This window comes from Polistes fuscatus, unplaced genomic scaffold (genome assembly GCF_010416935.1).
Source record: "Polistes fuscatus isolate 324 unplaced genomic scaffold, CU_Pfus_HIC Scaffold13, whole genome shotgun sequence".
NCBI lineage: Eukaryota > Metazoa > Arthropoda > Insecta > Hymenoptera > Vespidae > Polistes > Polistes fuscatus.
Window position 1 is genome coordinate 1,509,594 of NW_025113031.1, and position 22,664 is coordinate 1,532,257.

The 22,664-nt window shown below is 31.9% G+C and overlaps 1 protein-coding gene across 2 annotated transcripts in view; it reads left to right on the forward strand.

Moving 5' to 3' along the window:
- Window positions 1-22,664, forward strand: part of LOC122513800 (beta-1-syntrophin) — a 413,509-nt gene that overhangs the window by 342,074 nt on the left and 48,771 nt on the right. For both annotated transcript variants that reach the window (XM_043630273.1, XM_043630272.1), the window contains one exon: window positions 19,797-20,005. In XM_043630273.1, coding sequence (XP_043486208.1) covers window positions 19,797-20,005 — 209 coding nt within the window. The remainder of the gene's footprint in view (window positions 1-19,796; window positions 20,006-22,664) is intronic.

Here is a 22,664-nt window from a genome sequence, read left to right on the forward strand (position 1 = left end):
ACATTAATATTCCAGACGTATACCAAAAACGACCGATTAGTTTATTAGAATATTTTCTTATTATTTTTTTTAAATTCATAAATTGTTATCAGAAATTGTTATCAGAAATTGTTCTGGTTCTATGTGTTGAATGGATCTAACACAAGAGAAAAGAATAAATGGCAAAAGGGTGCAGATTTTACGGACGATCTAACTACAAAGGAAATCGAAACAAGAGAAAATACAAGATGTTCTTTGTTACTTAACCTTTCTTTTTGTATTCCATCTCTCTCTCTCTGTGTCTTTCTTTTTCCCTTTACGACTCTTAAAAAGCATGATTTCCCTCGAACGTAATTTTCCAGGCATCCGATCGACCGGATTTCGCTTTCGTTTCTTGTTTTGCGCTTCGCCGGATCCCGTGAGTCCTCGTTTGCGTTTCAAGTTCCTGCTAGCTATAGGAATCACTGGATAGATATGGTGGTGAGGTGATGGGGAAAGAGGTGTAGATGTATGGATAAATATATTTCGATGTCCGTTGCCATGTAGAAAATTGTAAAAACAAAAAAACAAAAATATATCAAACTTATAAAATATATAACTTATATAATATATTTTGTTTAATATTAATAAAAATCACACACATCTATATATTATTTTAGATTAAAATATAACTTATATAATATATTTTTTTTTAATATCAATAAAAATTATATAAACACATCTATATTATTTTAGATTAAAATATAACTTATATAATATATTTTTTTTTAATATTAATAAAAATTATATAAACACATCTATATTATTTTAGATTAAAATATAACTTATATAATATATTTTGTTTAATATTAATAAAAATCACACACATATATATATTATTTTAGATTAAAATATAACTTATATAAAATATTTTTTTAATATTAATAAAAATCACACACATCTATATTATTTTAGATTAAAATATAACTTATATAATATATTTTGTTTAATATTAATAAAAATCACACACATCTATATTATTTTAGATTAAAATATATTATTATATAGATTAATAAATAAAATTATAAGTGTGTGTGTATATGTGTGTGTATGTGTAAGAAGAACATAACTATTAAATATAATTCATAAGTTAATTGTAGAATAAAAAAGTATGCAAATACATTTGAATATCATTTTTACGATCGATTTCTTCTCAATCGATTTTTTTGTTCTATCACTCGAATACGTGCCAGAGAGATATAAATTTTGAAAAACGATTATCTGTCGATCGACAGGTTGAGAACTGCAATTCTATTCCATTTGTCCATCATATAACCATGACTGACGTATAGGGGCCCAAAAGACAACGCAGAGTTATATCGATGATCTGATCTAACTGAAATTCACTAAAAGATACGTCCAATAGATTCTATAACAATTTGTGTTACAAGTTGAAAACTATCGATATTGAAAAAAAAAAAAAAAATAAAAAAAAAACAATTAATATTACACACACGATTATTAATATCAAGATGATATTAGATTAAAAAAAAAAACAACAAAAAATTTTCGAATTAATAAAAACATTGATTGATTATGTGAAAACAAGTGTTGTAATTAATTGAAATTTACATAATTTTAGTCGTTAACTATAATAGCAAATAATTTAGTTGATATAAAGTGTTAATTACTTATGCGAAAGTATTATGATTAATTATAATACTTACGATTGAGATCATTAATTAGAATTCATATCTAATACCATACATATATACCAATACTTAAAGTATGTAACTTAAAAGTTACATGGGACGTATAAAAAAGGATTAAATTATAATGATAAAAAAAATCCTAATAGAAATATTTAAAACATAAATTGATTATTAATATTTTAAATTAATTGTAATACATACACACACACACATACACACACACACACACATATATATATATATATACTTCTCTTCAATCTTTTCTCTATACCAATCTAATTTACCTATCTCTTCTACCCTCTCGAAAATAATTAATTTCGTGTTATCTTGTTTGATATCGAGAGAAACACATTCGTATTCTCGGTTGGTCGGTGACGTATAGGAAGTACGTGAGTGCAAAATAATATCACCATTATGGATTCCGCGGTGCTAGCTTTCGATATACGGACATAATAAATTTATTGTTGCTACGAACGCTATCGTCATTGCGGTAATGAAAGGGAAGTTGGACGTGATCACTGGCTGCAAATGCAATTCAGTGAGAGTGAGCGAGTGAATGAGCGAGAGAAACAGAGAAAGAGAGAGAGAGAGAGAGAGAGAAAGATATTGCTATAATATTCGTATTCGTATTTGTATTTTGCTCGTAGAGTACCACCGAACCATCGCAATTACGATTTATCTCATATGGGGTTGTCTTTCTTTAACGTATCTCTCTATGATCACCTGTTTCAAGATCAATCGATCTATAGATCGATCCTTTTTACTCATACGAAGACACCTACTTGCATGTATCCTTGTCCACACTAACTCTGATTAATACGAAATTTTATTAATCGATATTATATCACACATTTGTCAAAATATATTGCATATATGTATATATAACAATAATAACGTATCAATACAATAATATTACATATCTCTTACTAAATGTTATACACGCGTTTCTGAATGTATTACATCTACAACGTAGGGAATAGATTTTACAATGCAAGTTAAATAGCAAACGGTTACTATTCCTCTTCTCTCCTGAATTCCGTTAATTAGTTATGCAATTATCGTTAACATCTATATTAATTAATTATTTCATATCTTTGGATGGCTAACGTTCTCTCTCTCTCTCTTTCTCTCTCTCTCTTTCTCTCTCTCTCTATCGACGATTGAATATATTTTATTAAACAATAATAAACTTCGTCGAATTTTCATTTTCTTTAATTATAGCTTTTTTGCTCTAGCTTCAAATAATGGTATTCGTATAATTTTCATTTATTTATTTGTTACAACAATTAAATAATTTCATTTCATAGAATATTACTTTGGAGAAGAAAAAGAAAATAAACGTAAAAGTTGATTAAATGTTAATAACCATCAACCTATGCAACATAAATGTAACTTATAAAGAAAACAGAGACGCAAAAGAGATCTGTCATTTAGATTTTTAATTGAACGTAAGATTGAAAATAAATATAAACAGGTATATCGTTGAAATTATACACATATACTATATATGTTTTATTTATATGTATGTATTTTTATTTATTTATATGTTTATTTATATATGTGTTTTACATTATACTATACTATATATGATTTACATTATACTATATATGATTACTAAATCAAGACTATTATATAGTTATTATATATATATTATATAGTTATTATATTAGTATAGTTATTATAGTTATATACTATAACTATTTATATGTTTATTTATATATATGTTTTACATTATACTATACTATATATGATTTACATTATACTATATATGATTACTAAATCAAGACAAATTTGAATTTTAATCAATAATTTTCATTGGTTATGATGTTATAACCGTTAATTAAGAAAGACGGTAAACGATCAAAGGATTTCAGATCAAATGAAAATGTATAGATCTGTGACGTGAAATCGCGAATGGTGTTTCCTTAGTTAGGTTCTTCCTAGAATGTCACTGGCACGATAAGGGAAGCCTCTTCTCTCGAAACTACGTAATATTAGGTTTGAAGTGAGAAACGTGCAAGAGTCATGCCGGTCTAAATAACCGACGAAGCGTGTTCAAGCGGACACGTGTTGGGGTTGTCGTTCTTTGAGAACCCACTTTAGCTTTCGTACATTCCTCTTCCTCTTCGTTACTCCATCACTATTTCTATCTCTCTCTCTCTCTCAGTCAGTCACTCACTCTCTCGCTCACGATTTCTCTTTAGATCTCTCTTCTTCAGTTGTCATATCTTCTTACCATCATCAATTTATTCTACTTCTTCGCATTCCAAAATTTTAACTTGAATTAATGTATAACTCATTGATAAGACTGAACAATTCATTGCAATACAAATAATCCTAATTCGAATCTCGAAACGCGAACGGAAAGAATTTCCTGATTTATTCATCCTTAAAAAAGAAACAAAACAAATGAAAGATGCTTTTATGCGACATATTATCTATAGATAGTAATTTTAAATCTCAGAACACATGATATTTCATTTTAATCATAAACACGTCACTACGAATCAAATCTTATCGTTAGAAATGTAATTTGACGTTACAAATAACGGAAATTTAAAATCAACAAATGAATCCTCGCGATAATAATGTAATCGTTAACAAATTAACCCTTATCCTAAAAACGTAAGAAGAAAAGCCATATACACAAAACAAAAACAGAATATTGAATTTACGAAGAAATAGCCTAATAAAGTATAATATTACAAAATAAACCATAAACATTTATAAAGTTTCGGAAAGACGTATCAAAGATCTCTTTACATATTAAAATATCCGCAAGGATCGGGTAAGATAGAGCAAGCAGCAACCTATTCCCCAAAGTGGCTAAGTCTGACGTCTATCATCGAACGATTTCCCAACGATCGATGATGCTCTCTCAAGTTTAAAGGGAACAAACACACTGCAGTGTGCCATCTAGGATGTAGGAAGATGAACGTGGACCGTACCGTACCGTACCGTTCCGTTCCGTTCCGTTCGATTCGACGTCGGAGGATAGGTTCTTAGACGAAGCTTTAAAGTTTGATGGCCCATCCCGAGGCACGAGTATGACAACGACACCAATGACGACGACGACGTTGACACAAGAACGTCGACGGGACGACGAAGAAGATGCTTCGGCATATACCGGCAGCAACAGCAACAGCACCAGCACCAGCACCAGCAACAGCAGCAGCAGCAGTCTGTTCCGAACCTCTTTATGCGGGCTTAATGCATTTTTGAAGCTTGGAATATCATAAAGGCGAGCACGTAATAAACTGTACCACCGACGGTGGCAGCTTTAGCATGAACAAGTAAATCCTCTTCCTCTGGACCAACTTCCTCATTCCCCCAACTTGTCTTCTGGACCAACTTCCTCATACCCCTCTCCCCCTACCGTTCCCCTACCGTTCCCCTGCCTCTCCTCTGGACCAAGCTTCTTCATCTCCACTTCTCTTATCCCTTTCTTTTCTTTTCTTTTTTTTTTTGCTTCTTTTCTTACACACGTACGTATACCCATCTACCACCATCACCACCACCATCATCACTATCTTCCCTCCCCCCCTAACTTTCTTTCTATCCATCATCACTCTTCTCCTTTTCTTTTTCTTTTTATTTTTCTTTTTCTTCTTCTTCTTCTTTCTCCCTATTCGTCTTCGAGACACTTCAGCAAAAGCAACTCGAGTTAGTAGTAGGTATACATTGAAGCTTCTTGATAGCCAAGGAGAACGGGGCAAACGAAAAGAAAAGGATGAGAGAGGGAAGGTTACGTTATAAAGGAAAGTACCTACCCAGGAGGGTATTTTCAAGTGGACTACGAGCGAAATGTTAACGGCCAGACGCTTTTGTCGTTGAGCCACACCCACCACTTTCTAATCAGACCTACTCATCCTCGCGCAAATCGTTATGCTTTCAACAAAACTTTTAATTATTCGCTTTACTTTTTTTTTTTGTTATAATAATACTTTCGTTATTTTTATTACCTTTTTTTTTTTTTTCAAATGATTCATCATTTTTCTCGATCATCGTCGTTTAATCTCGTTTCATATTAAATACCATACACATATAAATGAATAAATTATTTGATGCAATGTTAATCGTGAAAAATGATTTGTTTAATGTTTAGAATGAAATTCTAAGGGAAATTGAGAAAACGGACGTTACACGGGAAGCACTCAATCGATCGTCTAATCACGATTGAAGCAGATGTTATCAAAGAACACAATCCTCTTAGCAAATCGATTACAGTACAGATTTCAGTATTGCAAGCTTAGATTACGCGATGTTCTCACGCGCCACTGCCCAATCTCTCTAACCCTTTAACCTAAGACTCTCTGCTAACCGATTGCAAATCTTATTTGAATTGCATAATAGTGTTGATGCAAACGCATTAAATTCCCTTTGGCGATTCAACGGATTTTCTTTCTCAACGGGGTCTTCTACAATTATTAAATACGGAATATTTTTTCTTTTATTAACAAAAAAAAAGAATAAAAATATTTTTCCATCGATATGACAAATAGGATTTTCTTTCTTAAAGGATCTTCTACGATTAATCCGAAATATTTTCTTCTCTTAAAAAAAAAAACAACAAAAATATTTTTTCATCGATATGACAAATATATTTCGAAGATCGAGAGTTTATTTTTGTTCGTGTAAAAACTTTACTCGCTTGACAAATTATTCTACATTTTCATTTTATCATATAGTTTAATAAACAAGAAACAGAGAGAGAGAGAGAGAAGAGTGAAATTAACTCAGAGGGAAATAATTTCGAACGGATACCTCCTCCCCCCTCCTCCTCCTCCTCCTCCGTTCCTCCCTCCACCCATTCCATTTGCATTTCTGTATTTACTCGATACGCTCGAGATACGGCGCGTACGAACTCTTAACAAAGAAGATTAAAAGCGTGTAGAAGTAGAAATAAAAGTAGTAGTAGTAGTAGTAGAAGAAGAAGAAGAATAATAATAAAGAACAAAGAACAAAGTGGAAACAGGCAAGTTAAAAGAAAATTAACATTTTTTCACGTCAAGAATGAAGGAAGGAAGGAAGGAAGGTAGGACACTGACGAGAACACTCAAGAACCACTGAACACTGAACAAGAACCCATAGAAAGGACACCGAGAATAAGATCACTGTTATTTAATCGTCTCCATCTTTTACTTTATTATAATTAATTAACTGTTTATGTTAATTTTTTTCCGTTCTCTCAACTAATGTAAGTTTCTTGAATTTTGTTAAATCATTGAAATAATAGAAAAAAAAAGAAAATAAAAATAAATAAAATAGACAGACGAAAAAAAAAGATGAAAAAGATAAATATATGAAAAGATGAAAAGATAAAAGACACAAATGATTAATCAATATGGAATTAAACTATTAACCCCATTGATAAAGGAATTGTGAGGCCTCACCGATACCTCAAATGTACCCATTGGAATCCTCCCGATAACACGTTCGTATTTCTTTTATAATAATTTTCGAAATTATCCACAGCACTGTTCATTAATACCAAATCTTAATTCCTCATTGGGAAAATGTGAGAGCCTCCCTGCAAAAGTACTTACCAGTGTAATACGATTAATTTATAATCTCCGATTTCTACTATCTCTACGGTCTTTTGAGTAACGAAGAAATACGCTTACTCAATGCGAGGATTCCAAGGACCTCCAGTTTCCGAGGATTCTTTGATAGCTCTCGAAAATAAGAAGAAAAAGGTAGAAGAAGAAGAGGAATAAGAGTAACTTACTCCTGCGATTAACGTTTGAAATAGTGAATTTAATTCGCGAGAATGTTCTTCAACGAGCTTTCGGATGGATTTCATTAATAGGATGACACAAAATAAATTTGTAATCTCAAATATTACTGATCATTTTATATATATACACGTTACGATTATATTTTTATTCGACTTATTTATTATTTATAGATTATATTTTCCACGTCCACGTTCATTTGTCAGATGTGTTTAACAACACGCATATCAATTCGAATACGTATTTTATCGATAAAATCATTTAATATTAATAATAATTTAATTAAACATTAATCTAACAATTATTCAAATGTCCGGTTATATAAGTAATCCAATTTTAATCTAACCATTTTTAAACGTATTATTTTTCATTCGTGTCCCGTATCCCACGTAACGAACAAAATCTTAAAATAAAAACGGGAACGGGAAGAACGATAAAAGAATTACGATAAAAAAAAAAAAGAAAAGGGTCAAATGAAAACGAGAAATACGAGGAAAAAGAAGAAGAAGAGGAAGAGGAAGAAGAAGAAGAAGAAAACGATGATAAAAAGGAAACGTAAGGATAAAAGAGACACGTTTATGAAGTTTCACAGTGATACGCGAGAATTCGCTACACCGAGAAGCTCTCGTCCTTTTAAAAGATTAGAAGCAGAAGGCGCTCGAGGGTGACAAGAAGGACGACGCAGGGATTTACCGGGGCGGGGGGGAGAGGGGGAAAAAAACCAAGGGAAAGGGACAGGGAAGTTTTCTTCTTTCTCTGGTGGGTTACGAGAAACGGACCACTTCGTTCGTTGAAAGCGTCGCAAAACCGCAAAAGGAGAGGAGACATCTCTCTCTCTTTCTCTCTCTCACTGTTTAACTCATTCTCCGTCTATCTTTATTCTCTTTCATCCTTCCCTTCTCATCTTTTTTATCTTTTCTTTCTATTATTTCCGAAAGAGAGAATAATGGGCGTATGGGCCGACAACTCTAACCGTCCAACTTCGATAAATCAGTTGGTTACGACGCTTTTACTTCGTTACCTTGGCACAAACTGGATCCTTTTATAAAACGTTACTTTGTGAAATTTACGTAAATATTATTATACCTTTAATTCGATCAAAATCATTCCGGATGAAAATCTAAAAGGACGACATTGTTTTACAACGTTTTAATAAAATAGTTGAGAATAATATGGTTTGCTATTAAGGAATTTGCTTCTAAGAGATTTTTTTTATTATAATCGAGAAATAAAACAAATTCAAACCAACGAAACAAGAAAAAAGAAGAAAATAAATAAATAAATTAATTAATATTTATTTATTTCTAATATCCTCGGAAACTGGAGGTCCTTGGAATCCTCGCATTTTTTATTATTAAAATAAATAAATTAATTAATTTATTTCGAGTATTTACTATCGTTAAACGTTAACAAAAATCGGACTAAACCGTTATACGAGGCAAATTAAAATAACGTTAAATTGCAGTTGATTAAAGGGAAAAAAAAAGGCTAGTTGAAGGAATCGTTACCGATCAGTTAAATGATCAAAAAAGAAACCAAAAAAAAAAAAAAGAAAAAATTAAAATAGTTAATAGCAAAGAGAGATATATTCCTTCTTACAGTTCGTTATATTTCTTTTGCTTCGAGATGAAAAAGAAACAAAATGTATGACTTGTGTCGTTAAAAGTGAAGATGCTAAAGTTAAGTTTTTCGAAAGAGTTTCCTCCTCCACTTTTATAGTTTCGATCCCCGAGTTTTCAGCATCTACTTCAGTACTAGCTAGCTAGCCTCTTGATTCTATCTCTCTAGTTCACTCTTACCACTCTAAACCACCCTCCCCCCACCCACTCAACTACACCCAACCCTACTACGACCTACCACCTCACCAACCCTACCCTACCCTACCCCTTTAAACCAAGCCAACTTACTGGTTCTCTTCCCCCATTTAATTGCACTAGCTCGCGGCAGATACCAAAGTTCGTTTAATTAACGAAATAATGACGCTCCGCAGCGAGAGACGGTTTTCCCGTCGTGTTGCCTTTTGCAGTGGTGCCGCGTTCCACAAAGTACGCGTTATTCGCGTCTATGAAAGAGAGAAAGAGAAAAAGAGAGAATGAGAGGGAAAGAGAGAGTTAACCTGGGGACCACGACGACCTTTTCCACCTTCGATGTCGCGTATCTCGACATAAATTCCATCCCCTTTGACCAGCCATCCACGCAATGCTTCCAATCTTCACCCCCCTCCCCACCTTCTCTACCACCCCCTTCTTTTTTTTTCAAAAATTCTTCACGAAGGATAACGATGATGATTTTATTATTCGAGTTAATAAACTTTCACGCATTAATATATATAGTATATTTATACAGTATAAATGTATAACATAACTGTATAACTGTATATATATGACACCTATATAAAATCATATGTAATTTATTATAATCGTGTCTCTTTTTTTTTTCTTTATTAATAAATAATATAATTTTTGTTTTCTAGTATACATATAAAAATGATTACAGTAATATATTAGAATATAATTAATAATAATTAATATATTTATTAATAAATTAGACAAATAATAATTACTATATTAGAATATATATATGTATATATAATTTTGAAAATAATAATAATAATAATAATAATATAGTTAATATATGAATTAATAGTACAGAAGTTCTTTAACATCTGTTGTACACACTGGTGCATATATAATTTATTGTACACTTATTTATTTATAAAATTATAAAAGACTCTTTTTATATTACATTATAATACGTCTTTCAGAGAATTTTTCAAAATTGAAGTTCTCAAGACATCCCCTATAGTATATTCTAATTTAGTAAGTAAAAACTTAATTAAACATTTATTCATTCAGTCCCGTTTCTCTTTCTTCAAATGAAACACAAACTAATGAAAGATAAATGATAAAGGAAAGAACCCAAAATTCACAAACGAAGATCACCATTTTATCCCATTTCAAACTTTCTTTAATTCGAATAATTGTTTAACAACTTTTCAGTAATAGAAATAAAATACTAGAAATTCAGAAAGAGAGAGAAATAAATAAATAAATAAATGAATGAGAAAAAGAGAGAGAGAGAGAGGGAAAGAGAAAAAGAAAGAAAGGAAGGAAGGAATAACTAACGTGATGTAAATTTTATAGCCTTTGACCAGTCAACCATGGAGCATTTCCCCATTTCATCTCTCTTTTGCCTTTCTTTATCAACCCTTAAGGCTCAACCCACGGGTTTGAGTTACCCCTCCCTACCCTTCCCCCTTTTTCTCCCACCATTCCCACCACCCCCACCACTACTTTCCTATCTCCCCTTTAACCAACTTTTAACCCTCCGAATAGGAAACACGTAGGGTGCCTTTGTTTCGAACTTTCCAAAAGGATGGAAAATAGGGAAAATCAAAATAGCCAGATAAGTTGAACAAATTTCTACAGTCCCTTCGTCGTCCTTCTTTATCTGCTCATTTATCTGTCTCCTTTCATTCTCTAATAGATTTTATCTTAGTATCGGCAGCCGAAGTCTACAACCCATACCATCGCCACCCAACCCATCGCCAACCCCCTCCCTCCCTCCCTCCTCCTATCATTTTCTTAAGAAAACGTTCACGAGAGAAATTTCGTATTATCGTCTAACCCCTTAAACGAATGTAAACGTAGCTCCTCCGATCTCAAGGATCAATGAGGCGTATGTGAAATGATGAGGTGGGGTAAAGGGTTTAAAATAAAGAAGAACAAAAATTAAAAGAACACGATACGGATTAACGAGATATATTAAAGGGGGCTTCGAAGAATAATCGGAACTTAATTATGGTGGTAGATGTTTCTTTTCTATTTTTCTTTTTTTTTTTAAACTTATAGAAAATTTGGAATGATTATTTTGATTACTTTTTGTATATTATTTCTTCGATCTCTTTTTAAAGATAATTAGGTTTTTGTTTTATTTTCTCGTATATCGTTGGTATAATTTATTTAAAAGGGATTGCGGAGAAGTGGGGGGAGGGGGTTGGAGGGTGGGTTGATCAACGGTAGAAAAAGTTTCGGGTGTTGTATTTACTAATATACATTATTATTATTATTATTAATCGCATATTATCGTTATTTGTAATTAAATAAAATAAACACTAGCTTAACTCTCTCTCTCTCTCTCTCTAAAATCTAAATTATCTTTTATTTTATAATAACAACGCCTAGAAACGAGTGTAAAACTAATTTGTTATCTCTATCTTTGTGCGTATCAAAAGATAGAGAGAGAGAGAGAGAGAGAGACAGACAGGGACACGGATAAAAAGAAAAACCTTTTGAATAAAGTATAACAACGTTCTCTATGAATTTCAAAATGTTTTATTTGTTTGAAATTCGTTGCTATCGCTTGTTAAGCGTTTAGTGTCGCACTGGAAACAGGAAAAATAATCAAACAAAAATAAAATAAAATAAAATAAAATAAAATAAAATAAAATAAAAATCTAAATAGAGTGAGGGAGAGAGAGAGAAAGAAGATAGTATAATAGTACAAAGAGAAAGGAACGAAAAAAGGGGGAAATAAAAAATCACGAATAAAAAATAAAGAAAATAAAAGAAATTTCTTAAATTAACGAAAACGTTGGTTTAATGGAATAATGAGAAAAAAAAAAAAAAAAAAAAAGAAAATAGAGGAAGATAAAAAATCTCATTAACGTACTTTTTCTATCCCTTTTTTTTGTTTTTTTTTTTAATCCCCGTTCCCTTACCTTCCCTTCTCCCATCTCTCATCTCTCATCTCTATTTCTCTTTCTCTTTTATTTGTAGGTCACTCCCAGTAATAATTTTCGTTTCATTATGTTTGTGACGCTTTACAAATTCACGGTTAGGATGATAGAGCTCGGGTAGGTTTTGGAAAACCGATCCTATCGAGACGATTCTCGTTAAAGAGGACAAAACGGGTATTCTTCCTCTCTATGTACTCCTATCTATTCACCGAGAATACAATATATCCTTCCCACCACCACCACCACAACCACCACCACCACCTCCACCACCCCCCTCCGTTACCACTGTTCCTACCTTGCCACCTCTCTTTCTTTCTATTATTTTTTTTTTTTATTTCTTTTTCTTTTTTTTCTACGCTTGACTAGACCCCTTTTTCCTTTTTTTCTTTTCTTTTTTTTTTTTTTACATTCGAATTCCGTAACGTCGTTTGTTAGTGGTTGATATCAAAGGTACAGGACATTGTGAAAAATACGCAACAATGGAAAGAAATTTCAACTGTGTTCTGTCGTGTTTAGTCGATATCGATTCGAATTTTCGATCTCTTTTTTTTATCTCGTTCATTTGTTGTTTTCTTTTCTTTATTTATTTATTTATTTTGTCTTTTCTTTTTCTTTTTTCTTTTTTTATCGTCTCATATAAGTGCATTTCGTTTCAAGTTAACATATTTTAATCAAATTTACCATATCACAGTACTCAATCGTATTTATTCGAACGAATATCTGTCTACTGAAAATGAATTAATTGCAATACAAAAAAAAACAAAAAAGTCAAGAAAAATATAAAATGATCGAGTCGAACGATTGTATTTGCTATGATAAAATAAATATTAAATTAAAATTAATGATATATATTCGACAAAAATGACGGATCTCTATGCAGGACAAACATTTATCCGATTATTTATTTTTCTTATGATTCTAACTGGCTGACGAGAATGAAAGAACGAAAATAGAAAAGTGAAGGAAGAAAAAGAAAAAAAAAAGGAAAAAGGGATGATGGTTGGTGGTAGTAGTGGTGGTGGGTAGTGGTGGTGGAGGTGGTGGTGGTGGTGGTTAGGTTGGTACCGTTAACAAACGTCCGCTGTCTCTTCTATAAAGTATCCACTTCCAGGCTCGTTCGTCTTCTACACTTTTAAACGATAACGAACGTTACCCCAACCCTTTGGGATGGGCTGAGCGACTAGGAGGGGAAAGGGTGAAGTGGTGGGAAGGAGGAGGGATTGAAGTTCGACGAATAAGGAGTTCGTCTTACTTTTTATTTTTTTCTCCTACTTCTTTTTCTTCTTCTATCGATTACGTTACCTTATTCTCCCTCCCCGCCCCCCCACCGCACCCGTGAATTCTATTCGAATACGAGAAAATCATAAAACGCAATGTGTTTGATGAATGTGTGCATACGAATCTATATATTTTATATTAATTTATTTTTAATTATATTATAATATAATTATATATTATTAAAATAATAATTAAACATAGGAAATATATAATATTTTAGAAAGAAATAATAACGAATCATCAAACTTATCCAGATAACCACTCCGACTTCGTAATGATATTTCCTCGAAAAACAGTTAAAATAAAAAAATCACCTTTTTATGTTGTTTTCTTTTTCTTTTTATAAATCTTCCCTACTTTAATATTACATATATATATTCTATCTTATATAAAATAATAATCCTTAAGTTTTTCGTAATTATGTTTACAAAAATCGCGAACTAAGGGAAATTTTGTAAGAATGATTTCGAGTACCGTCGCGAAAGTTCTTCTAATTTCGTAATTAAAAAAGTTGGAAAGCTACCTAAGAATGGATAAAGAGAGAGAGAGAAAGAGAAAGAGACTCTCTTTTGTCTGCATCCTTATCCCCACCCTTTCTTGTCTCTACTTTTTACTCTAACCCCCTCCAACCCCTCACCGATCTCCGTAGCCTGTAAGTGGCTAATCCAAAAGTTTTATGAGCACGTCGGATCTTCAAAGGAAAGCTTTTACTCGCACGAAATCGTATCATGGCTATATATATATACACATATATATTACTCAAATCACAGTTCTGTAAAGTGGAACGTTTATCGAATAATTTACACGAACGAACGAACGAACGAACGAACGATGACGACAACGATGATTATGATAATGATTATGATGATGATTATAATGATCCGTGAAACAACGAGTTGTCAGTTTGATTATGGTGGTCGTGTATTTTCTCACACGTGATTCTTCTTTCCTACCACCTGGTCTGTTGGAATATTTCTAGATAATGAGAACAAGGATAGAAAAAAGAGAAATGGTGGAATAGGGTGGAGGAAGGATGGAAGGAAGGATGGAAGGAACGGGGAACATAACTGCAGCACCCTGCTACAAACAAGTACTATACGAAGTTAAGTTTTGAAGTACACGCGAACAATGTCAGAGGTTCAAGTTGAAATTGAGTTGTCATCCACTCGACAAGTCATATGCCGCATTTATAATGTTCTGCGGTACTGTAATACAAAAACTATTAGCTTTATTTTAGATATCAGAGATGATAGTCTTGTCGGATTCTGAATAAAGTATAATAAGAATGGAAGATGATGGATGGACGGCTTGATTTTTTATTTATTTTTCTTTTTCTCTTCAGTTATTTATATTTTAAATAACATTAAATAACATTTAATAAATGTTGCTATTTAAATATTATAATATAACGATATTTATTATACTTATGTATATTATGTTATATTTTATGAAAGTGCATAACGTATAATGCAAGTTTGTTAATTAGGTTAATAAGCTATAAGCAGACAAATAAATAAATAAATATATCTATAATATATAATAATATTTATTAATAATAATAAAATGTAATTATGTAATGTCCTGATATTAAAGATAATTATAGAAAATAATACTTAATTCAATTATGATCAAATTATATATGCGGGCTTGTTAAATAAACGAATAATAATTTGTTATGAAACAAACAGAGAAAAACATGAAAATAAATTTAAGAATCATTTTAATATTTATTTGAAAAAGCAAATATGATGTACTACGTTGAATCTTTCAAAATATTTTAAACGCATTAATTTTCTGCTTCGCACCTTCTTATTAATAATAATAATAATAATAATAAAAATAACATTTTTCATAGCTATACTACCAAGTATAGTTTATTTATTATCTAAAACGTAATTTATTACGTACAAATAATTGTTATGTAATAACTCATAGCTATACTTTTACCAAGTATAGTTATTTATTATCTATTAAAACGTAATTTATTACGTTACAACATAATTGTTATGTAATATAACTCGCGAGGAAAAAATATAACAATAATTTTGCAATTTATTCTAATAACAACAACAATTTCTTACATTACAATAATGTAAACGTAAACGTCTCCTATCCTTTTCATGAGAAAATAAATAAATCAATAAATAATTCTATTAAATCGTTATATGCGGAATAAAATAAAATAAAATAAAATAAAATAAAATAAAATAAAATAGAAGAAATGGCCGAGCGAATTCTTTGAAAAATACGATATGTTTTTATCTCTGCCATTTTATCGGCCATTTTTATCTTTTACCCTTTAAACGAATCCCTTCTTTTGACGAAGGGAAACATACTAGCCGGAAGATGGGTGCTACAGGGGAAGAATTGTGAGAACGGAAAGAGAAGGGAATATAAAAAGAGGGGAAGTAAAAAATGAGAGAGAAAAGAAATGAAGGGAAAAGAGAGAGGAAAGAGAAGGGAATATAAAAAGAGGGGAAGTAAAAAATGAGAAGAAAAGAAATGAAGGAAAAGAGAGAGAAAAGAGAGAGAGAGAAAAGTGATGGAGTAAAAGAGAGAGAGAGAGAAAGAGAGAGCGGAAGAGAAAAATAGAAGAAATAGGAAGGAAGAAAAGAAGGAAAGAGAAATAAATAAGAAGAGAGAGAGAGAGAGAGAGAGGAAGGTGGGTGGGTGGGTGGGTGTGAGAAGGGAGGAAGAGGTCGAGCTTTTAACTCGAGCGTAATTTCCTTTTGATCGGAAATTCAATATTTTCTTTCATACTCTTTATGGATCCATCCCGGCGGCGCGTTTACCTCCGGCTCGTACCTATTTCCCTACGAGAAGGGAACAAGAGAGAAAGAGAAAGATAAATAGAGGGAGAGAAAGAGAGAGAGAGAAAGAGAGAGATAGAGCACAGGAATTCGTCTCTCGTTTCTGTTCGACCCTTTCGCGAGAAACCTTTTCCGTTTTCCGACTGAATTGCGAGGCGATTAAGTTTTGCCTATCGAACGTTTTTCCAAGAAAAAGAAATGAAAGAATAGAATAAAAAGAAAATAAAAATGCGCGCGCGAGCGTATATACATACATTACGCATACATGCACGTACACATATACAGTTCGCGCGTACGTACCGCGCGTGCGTATGTGCGCACACACAAGGCAAATGAAAGAAAAAGAATATTTCCGAGATGCAAAAGAAAGAGAAAGATAATGACGAAAAAAGGGGGAAGGAGAGAGACAGAGAGAGAGAGAGAGAGAGAGAGAGAGCTTGCAATTTTCACAGATGGGGTGAAATCTCCGATACGTCCATTAAAAAGCTCGGCTATTAACCGAACGAATACGAACCCGTTCGAAGGTTTTAAACTCGAGCCATAATCGCTTGTTTGCATTTTTATCGATTGAGAGAGAGCTGAAAGATCGTCTACCCTTATTCTTATTATTATTATTATTATTATTATTATTATTATGATTATTGCTATTATTACTATTACTATTATTTGTAACACGAGAGAGGGAGAGAGATAGAGAGAAAAAGTGTGTGAGAGAGAATGAGTGGAAGTAGTAGAAGAAGAAGAAGAAGAAGGGATAGGAAAAACAAGAACGATTGCACCAGGAGTACGCTCCTGGGCAATATTTTTCTATCCATTACGCTTTTTAATTGGATGTAAACAAAGTTAGGAAAATAAAGATCGTGTTTCGAAATTTAAATGGAGAATCTCTACATATATGTATGCACGTAGGCATAATAACACGTAGGCAAATAAATTAAACGAATGGGAGCAACCGATTCGTCGTTGATTCAACCTCCATTGCTACTATTATTTATATTGGCTCGGGAATTAAGTTGCTTCGTTTTTTTTTTTTTATTTTTCTTTCTTTTTTATTTTTTATCCCGTACTACAACGATTTTAGGATCGCATAACTCTCGTAATATTAAACAGATCTGATAAATACTTTTTTTTTATTTTACGTTTTAAAGTTGTAGAGATTTCGTTATGTATGATTTAGAAATAGGAAATAAATAAAATTTGTCGACGTATTTTGTTCATCCTGTTCACGCGAATGAACGAAAATAATGAAGAAATTTGTATATATTTTGAAATTTGATTACGAGCAAGGGAAGGGTCGAGATTAGGGCTGCTTAAAAAAAGAAGAAAAATACTTTTGATATCAATGAACACTATGCAGTATTATTAAGAGTGTAACCACAAAACGTTTTGACAATCTGATAATTTGCGTTATCGCAATGTTTTATTGTGAAATCATTTTTCCTACCAACGACGCGTTTGTGAATAATTTTAAACCATTTGTAAACATTTCGATAGAAAACATGACAACGACAACAAAAATAAATTCATTTGAGTATTGCATTTAAATACAAGATTTAAATAAGACTTTTTTTCCCCTGATCCAATATGTAATATAATATATACATATACATATATACATGTATGTATGTATGTATGTATGTACGCATTTTTGTGCAATTTTTTTTTCAAAATAGCACAAATCGCAAATAGGTACTCCTACGATTTTATACAAGCAGGAGGGTTGCAACGAGATTGCAACTGGAATTTAGGGATAAGGGATGGGGGGTATACTTCACGTCCCCTCATCGGAAGAGATTGGGAGGGGGTAGGGGCGAGGGGGTGGTAAGTTTGGTTGGTAGTCTTACGCTTCGTGACCGATCCCAAGTGCAATTTATGTCAGGCGTATCAAAGTTTTCGCGTTAAGCTACGAAAAGGTTTACGAGGCACTAAGGTTCGCGCCACGGAGTCCAATTCGGGAATCGTGTTACTTTTTCCGTCCTAACGCAAACACCCCCACCCTTTTTTATTTCTCTCTTTCTTTCTCTTTCTTTCTTTCTTTTTCGACGTCTCTTCTGATTGGAGAACTTTAACCCTCTCTCCTCCTCCCTCCACCTTTCTCTCTCTCTCTCTCTCTTTCTTTCACTCTTTCCACTCACGTGATTACCAAGAAAATACATTTACGAAAGAGTCTTGGCGCTATTGTTCGTGTAATAAGATTATTAGATCCCTACCTACTTCGCTTCCATATACTTTTCTTGTTTCCATTAGAATCGAACCATCGAAATTGCAGGGATTACTTTTACTTACTTTTTTACCTTTTTTTACAATCCAGCGAACCCCTTATTTCCGTACCCATCCCCCGTTGTGTGCACAGCGATTATATATATTTCTTCTTTAATTATTATTTATATTCTAAGTTCTTTAATAATAACAAAAGACAACACACACAATAACAACAAATAAAAATAAGAACAAATAACAAGACTTGTTCTCTGGTACCTGTAACAATAATATCAATTATAAAGTATTACAATAAAAGAATAAATAAAAGTTACCCAGTAAGTCCAATAATATTAAACGTAATTCTTTTTTTTTTTCTAAACATTGTCGAAAGAAAAAATGTAGATACCTGATTAGAAGGTAGCTTTTTAAACGATGCGATTAACGTAATAAAATTAACGACGATATTATTTGGATTAATTTTTTTTTTAATTTAATAAATTCTTAATTTATAATTTTTAATTTAATTTAATTATAATTTTTAATTTAATTTTTTTTTTCTAAACATTATCGAAAGAAAAAATGTAGATACCTGTGATTAAAAGGTAGCTTTTTAAACGATGCGATTAACGTAAATAAAATTAACGACGATATTATTTGGATTAATTTTTTTTTTTAATTTAATAAATTTTTAATTTATAATTTTTAATTTAATTTTTTTTTCTTCTAAACATTATCGAAAGAAAAAATGTAGATACCTGATTAGAAGGTAACTTTTTAAACGATGCGATTAACGTAAATAAAATTAACGACGATATTATTTGGAATAATTTCTTTTTTAATTTAATAAATTTTTAATTTATTATTTTTAATTTAATTTAATTATAATTTTTAATTTAATTTTATTTTTTCTAAACATTATCGAAAGAAAAAATGTAGATACCTGTGATTGAAATGTAGCTTTTTAAATGATGCGATTAACGTAAATAAATTAACGACGATATTATTTGGATTAATTTTTTTTTTTAATTTAATAAATTTTTAATATATAATTTTTAATTTAATTTTTTTTTTTTCTAAACATTATCGGAAGAAAAAATGTAGATACCTGTGATTAAAAGGTAGCTTTTTAAACGATGCGATTAACGTAAATAAAATTAACGACGATATTATTTGGATTAATTTTTTTTTTTTAATTTAATAAATTTTTAATTTATAATTTTTAATTTAATTTTTTTTTTTTTCTAAACATTATCGAAAGAAAAAATGTAGATACCTGTGTAAAAGGTAGCTTTTCAAACGATGCGATTAACGACGATATTATTAAATAAAATTAACGACGATATTATTTGGATTAATTTTGCAGATGGCAGAATTCTCGAGTTACATTCGCCCGACGGTGTTCACGAATGTTGGTTGAGAGCCGCTGATAACACGGAGGCAAACGTCTGGTTCAACGCTTTACACTCAGCGTTAGCAGCACTTACTCTAAAGGCACTGAGACTAGCCTCAGCAGTTCCGGATCCGCCGCAGCTTCAGCACATTGGCTGGCTCGCGAGAAGGCACTGTCTGCAGGTAAGAAAATTTTACGCTATTGTCACCGCTTTCTCTGACGAATCTTACATCCTCCCTCTCTCTCTCTCTCTCTTTCTCTTTGTATTTCTCTTCCTTTTTTGCACAACGATCTTTCCCTGAGGGAAATGCAGCTCGAGTCTGAGCAAGCGTCTGCCACTCGAGCACTTTCTCCTGTACCGAAATCGGATAGGCTGAGACTGCTCTTTCGTGAATTCCCTTTGACAAAGCGTTGATGCAATACTATGTGTGCCCGTCTGTCTGTCTGTCTGTCTTTCTGTCTATCTGCCTGCCTGTCTGTCTACCTCCTTGTCTACCTCACCCGCATCAATTCGACGCGTTAAATTCGCACGAACACGAAGATCCTCTTTCCCTTACCAGATGTTACAAACTTACAACTCGCTAATGTAAGATACCGTTAATGGTAAATGAAATGTTTCCTCTACAACACCTACAATCCCCGCTATACTACCTTTTCTATTGCTATCCTAACGTTTAAATCCATTATTGTCTCGTTTGTATTCCATTATATTAAATTACAGACAATTCAAGTTTCGTCGTTAACGTGTATTATTAAAACAATTCTTTCAAAAACTTTTCATATGATATGCATTACGTCAGACTGACTCCTAACCGAACTTTTTACTTTTTTTTTTTAGGATAAGTTGAAAATACATTTTAATCCATTGCAATCATTTTTGTTTAATTAACTCTTTACAATAATTCTTTTTTTTTTTTTTAATGCAAGCTTAAATTCTGAAGTAATAAAAGATGCATCCAACGAGACACGAGATATTCGGTTTATATTAAAGTATCGTGTAAAATATTTATCTCTTACTTCTTTTGATCTAATTTTATATCATTTACTTATACTACTGAATTCATAAATATTTCGTGTATGCTTTTTCAAATAATTATTATTGATTTCCATTATTAAATCTTTGCTACTAAAACTGCTATCTAATTTTATTCAAACTTAATTACTCTCTTTTTTTTTTATTAATAATTCACTACATTGTGTTGTTAATTTACTACGAACTTAATAAACTTCAATTTCTCTCCCCTTTTTTTTTATTTTATTTTTAATTAACACTGAATTCATCATTTGTTTCTTGATTTTTAAAGAAAAAAGAGTAATATAAAATGATTTGTAATTAAATTTACTTCGCTCAATTAATCCCTAAAATGAAAATCTTTCTCTAGAGTCGAATACTTATACACAGAAAGAAATAAAAAAAGAAAAAAAGAAAAAGAAAAAGGAAAGAAAAAATACAAAAGGTTGCAACAGTTCTGTAACAATTTCGTATAATTAAATAAAGATGGCTCAGCGAAATCGAAGTTTAAAATGCGTTAAGATTTCGAAATATATATATATATATATTTAAACGATCATTAGGTTCGCTGTTGAAGACGATAAATTCGACGCCTTGAAGGTTCTACCTAGGTAATTGTCCGGAAGGATCAGACTCTTTCAATCGTTCACTTCCTTTCGACTTTAATCGCCCTGAGCAGTCCCAGAAGATTTTCACCGTTAATACTCAGAAATCTATTCGAGAACATCCCTGCTTTTAGTTTAACCTAGGGCTTGTGTACACATTAAGATATTAATTTGAAGCTTAGGAATGGAATTTTCATTTTCTATCCTTTTCTCTTTTTTTCTTTATTTTTTATTTTTATTTTCTTCCTACAATTTTCAAACTTAAATCTTATTTTACTGTTCAAATAATACATTTGACGTATATTCCATATTTAAATTGATAAATATGTTATTATATTACGAGACAGTGCACAATATTATCATTTCTAATTGATTATATTTTATAATTCAATATTTGTTTCGCGAAAAAAAAAGAAAAAAGAAAAAGTTCAGGTATAATTTTAATTAAAGGACAATGTCAAATCATATTTTCGCCTTTTAATTGTCTACTTACTCATTTACATATTCTAATATTCAAATCATCAGATATATGTAATATCGAACAATTGTTGAGAAAATATATAATCAAGCATAGAGCTAGTATATTCAAATAGTAAAGGAAAAACTTTCCCAAACAAAGTCTAACAAACAAAGTTCAACGATATGACATTTATCAATAAGTATAAATCCAGGAAATGGAATAGACAATAGGAAACTTAGACTTTTCCTTATCCCAATGGAAGGATATAAGGATATACAATGCGCGTCCCATGAATCGATCCAGTTTTAACAATCACTAACATCCCAAGCGAACTTTGCTAAATCCGTAAATCCTGAGAATCGGAAAGCTCGATCCCAAGACACCCCTTCAAAGCTTCCTTAGCCGTAACCCTCGATCCCCCTCTCTCTTTCCCTCCCAGTGTACCTTAGCCCCCTACTACCAATAAGATTCGATCGTAGGACAGAGCCTAGAGCGTAGAGTAGCTGAGGAGGAGGATTTAGAGTTACCCTTCTTGAAAGCGAGATTCGTCTTGCCGAATCCGTTTGCGAAGCTGTCACTTGCAAGCCACAGGAGAGACACACTGGAGGCGGTATAGCGAGTCAGAATGCTCCATTGGTGGTCCTGGCAATAGTATGTGTATTAGATAGAGATGGAGATAGATAGATAGATAGAGAGAGAGAGAGAGGATCGTCGGTAAGGCCAACGACGACGTCGGTACATCGACCCTGCCGTGTAACCTCGGA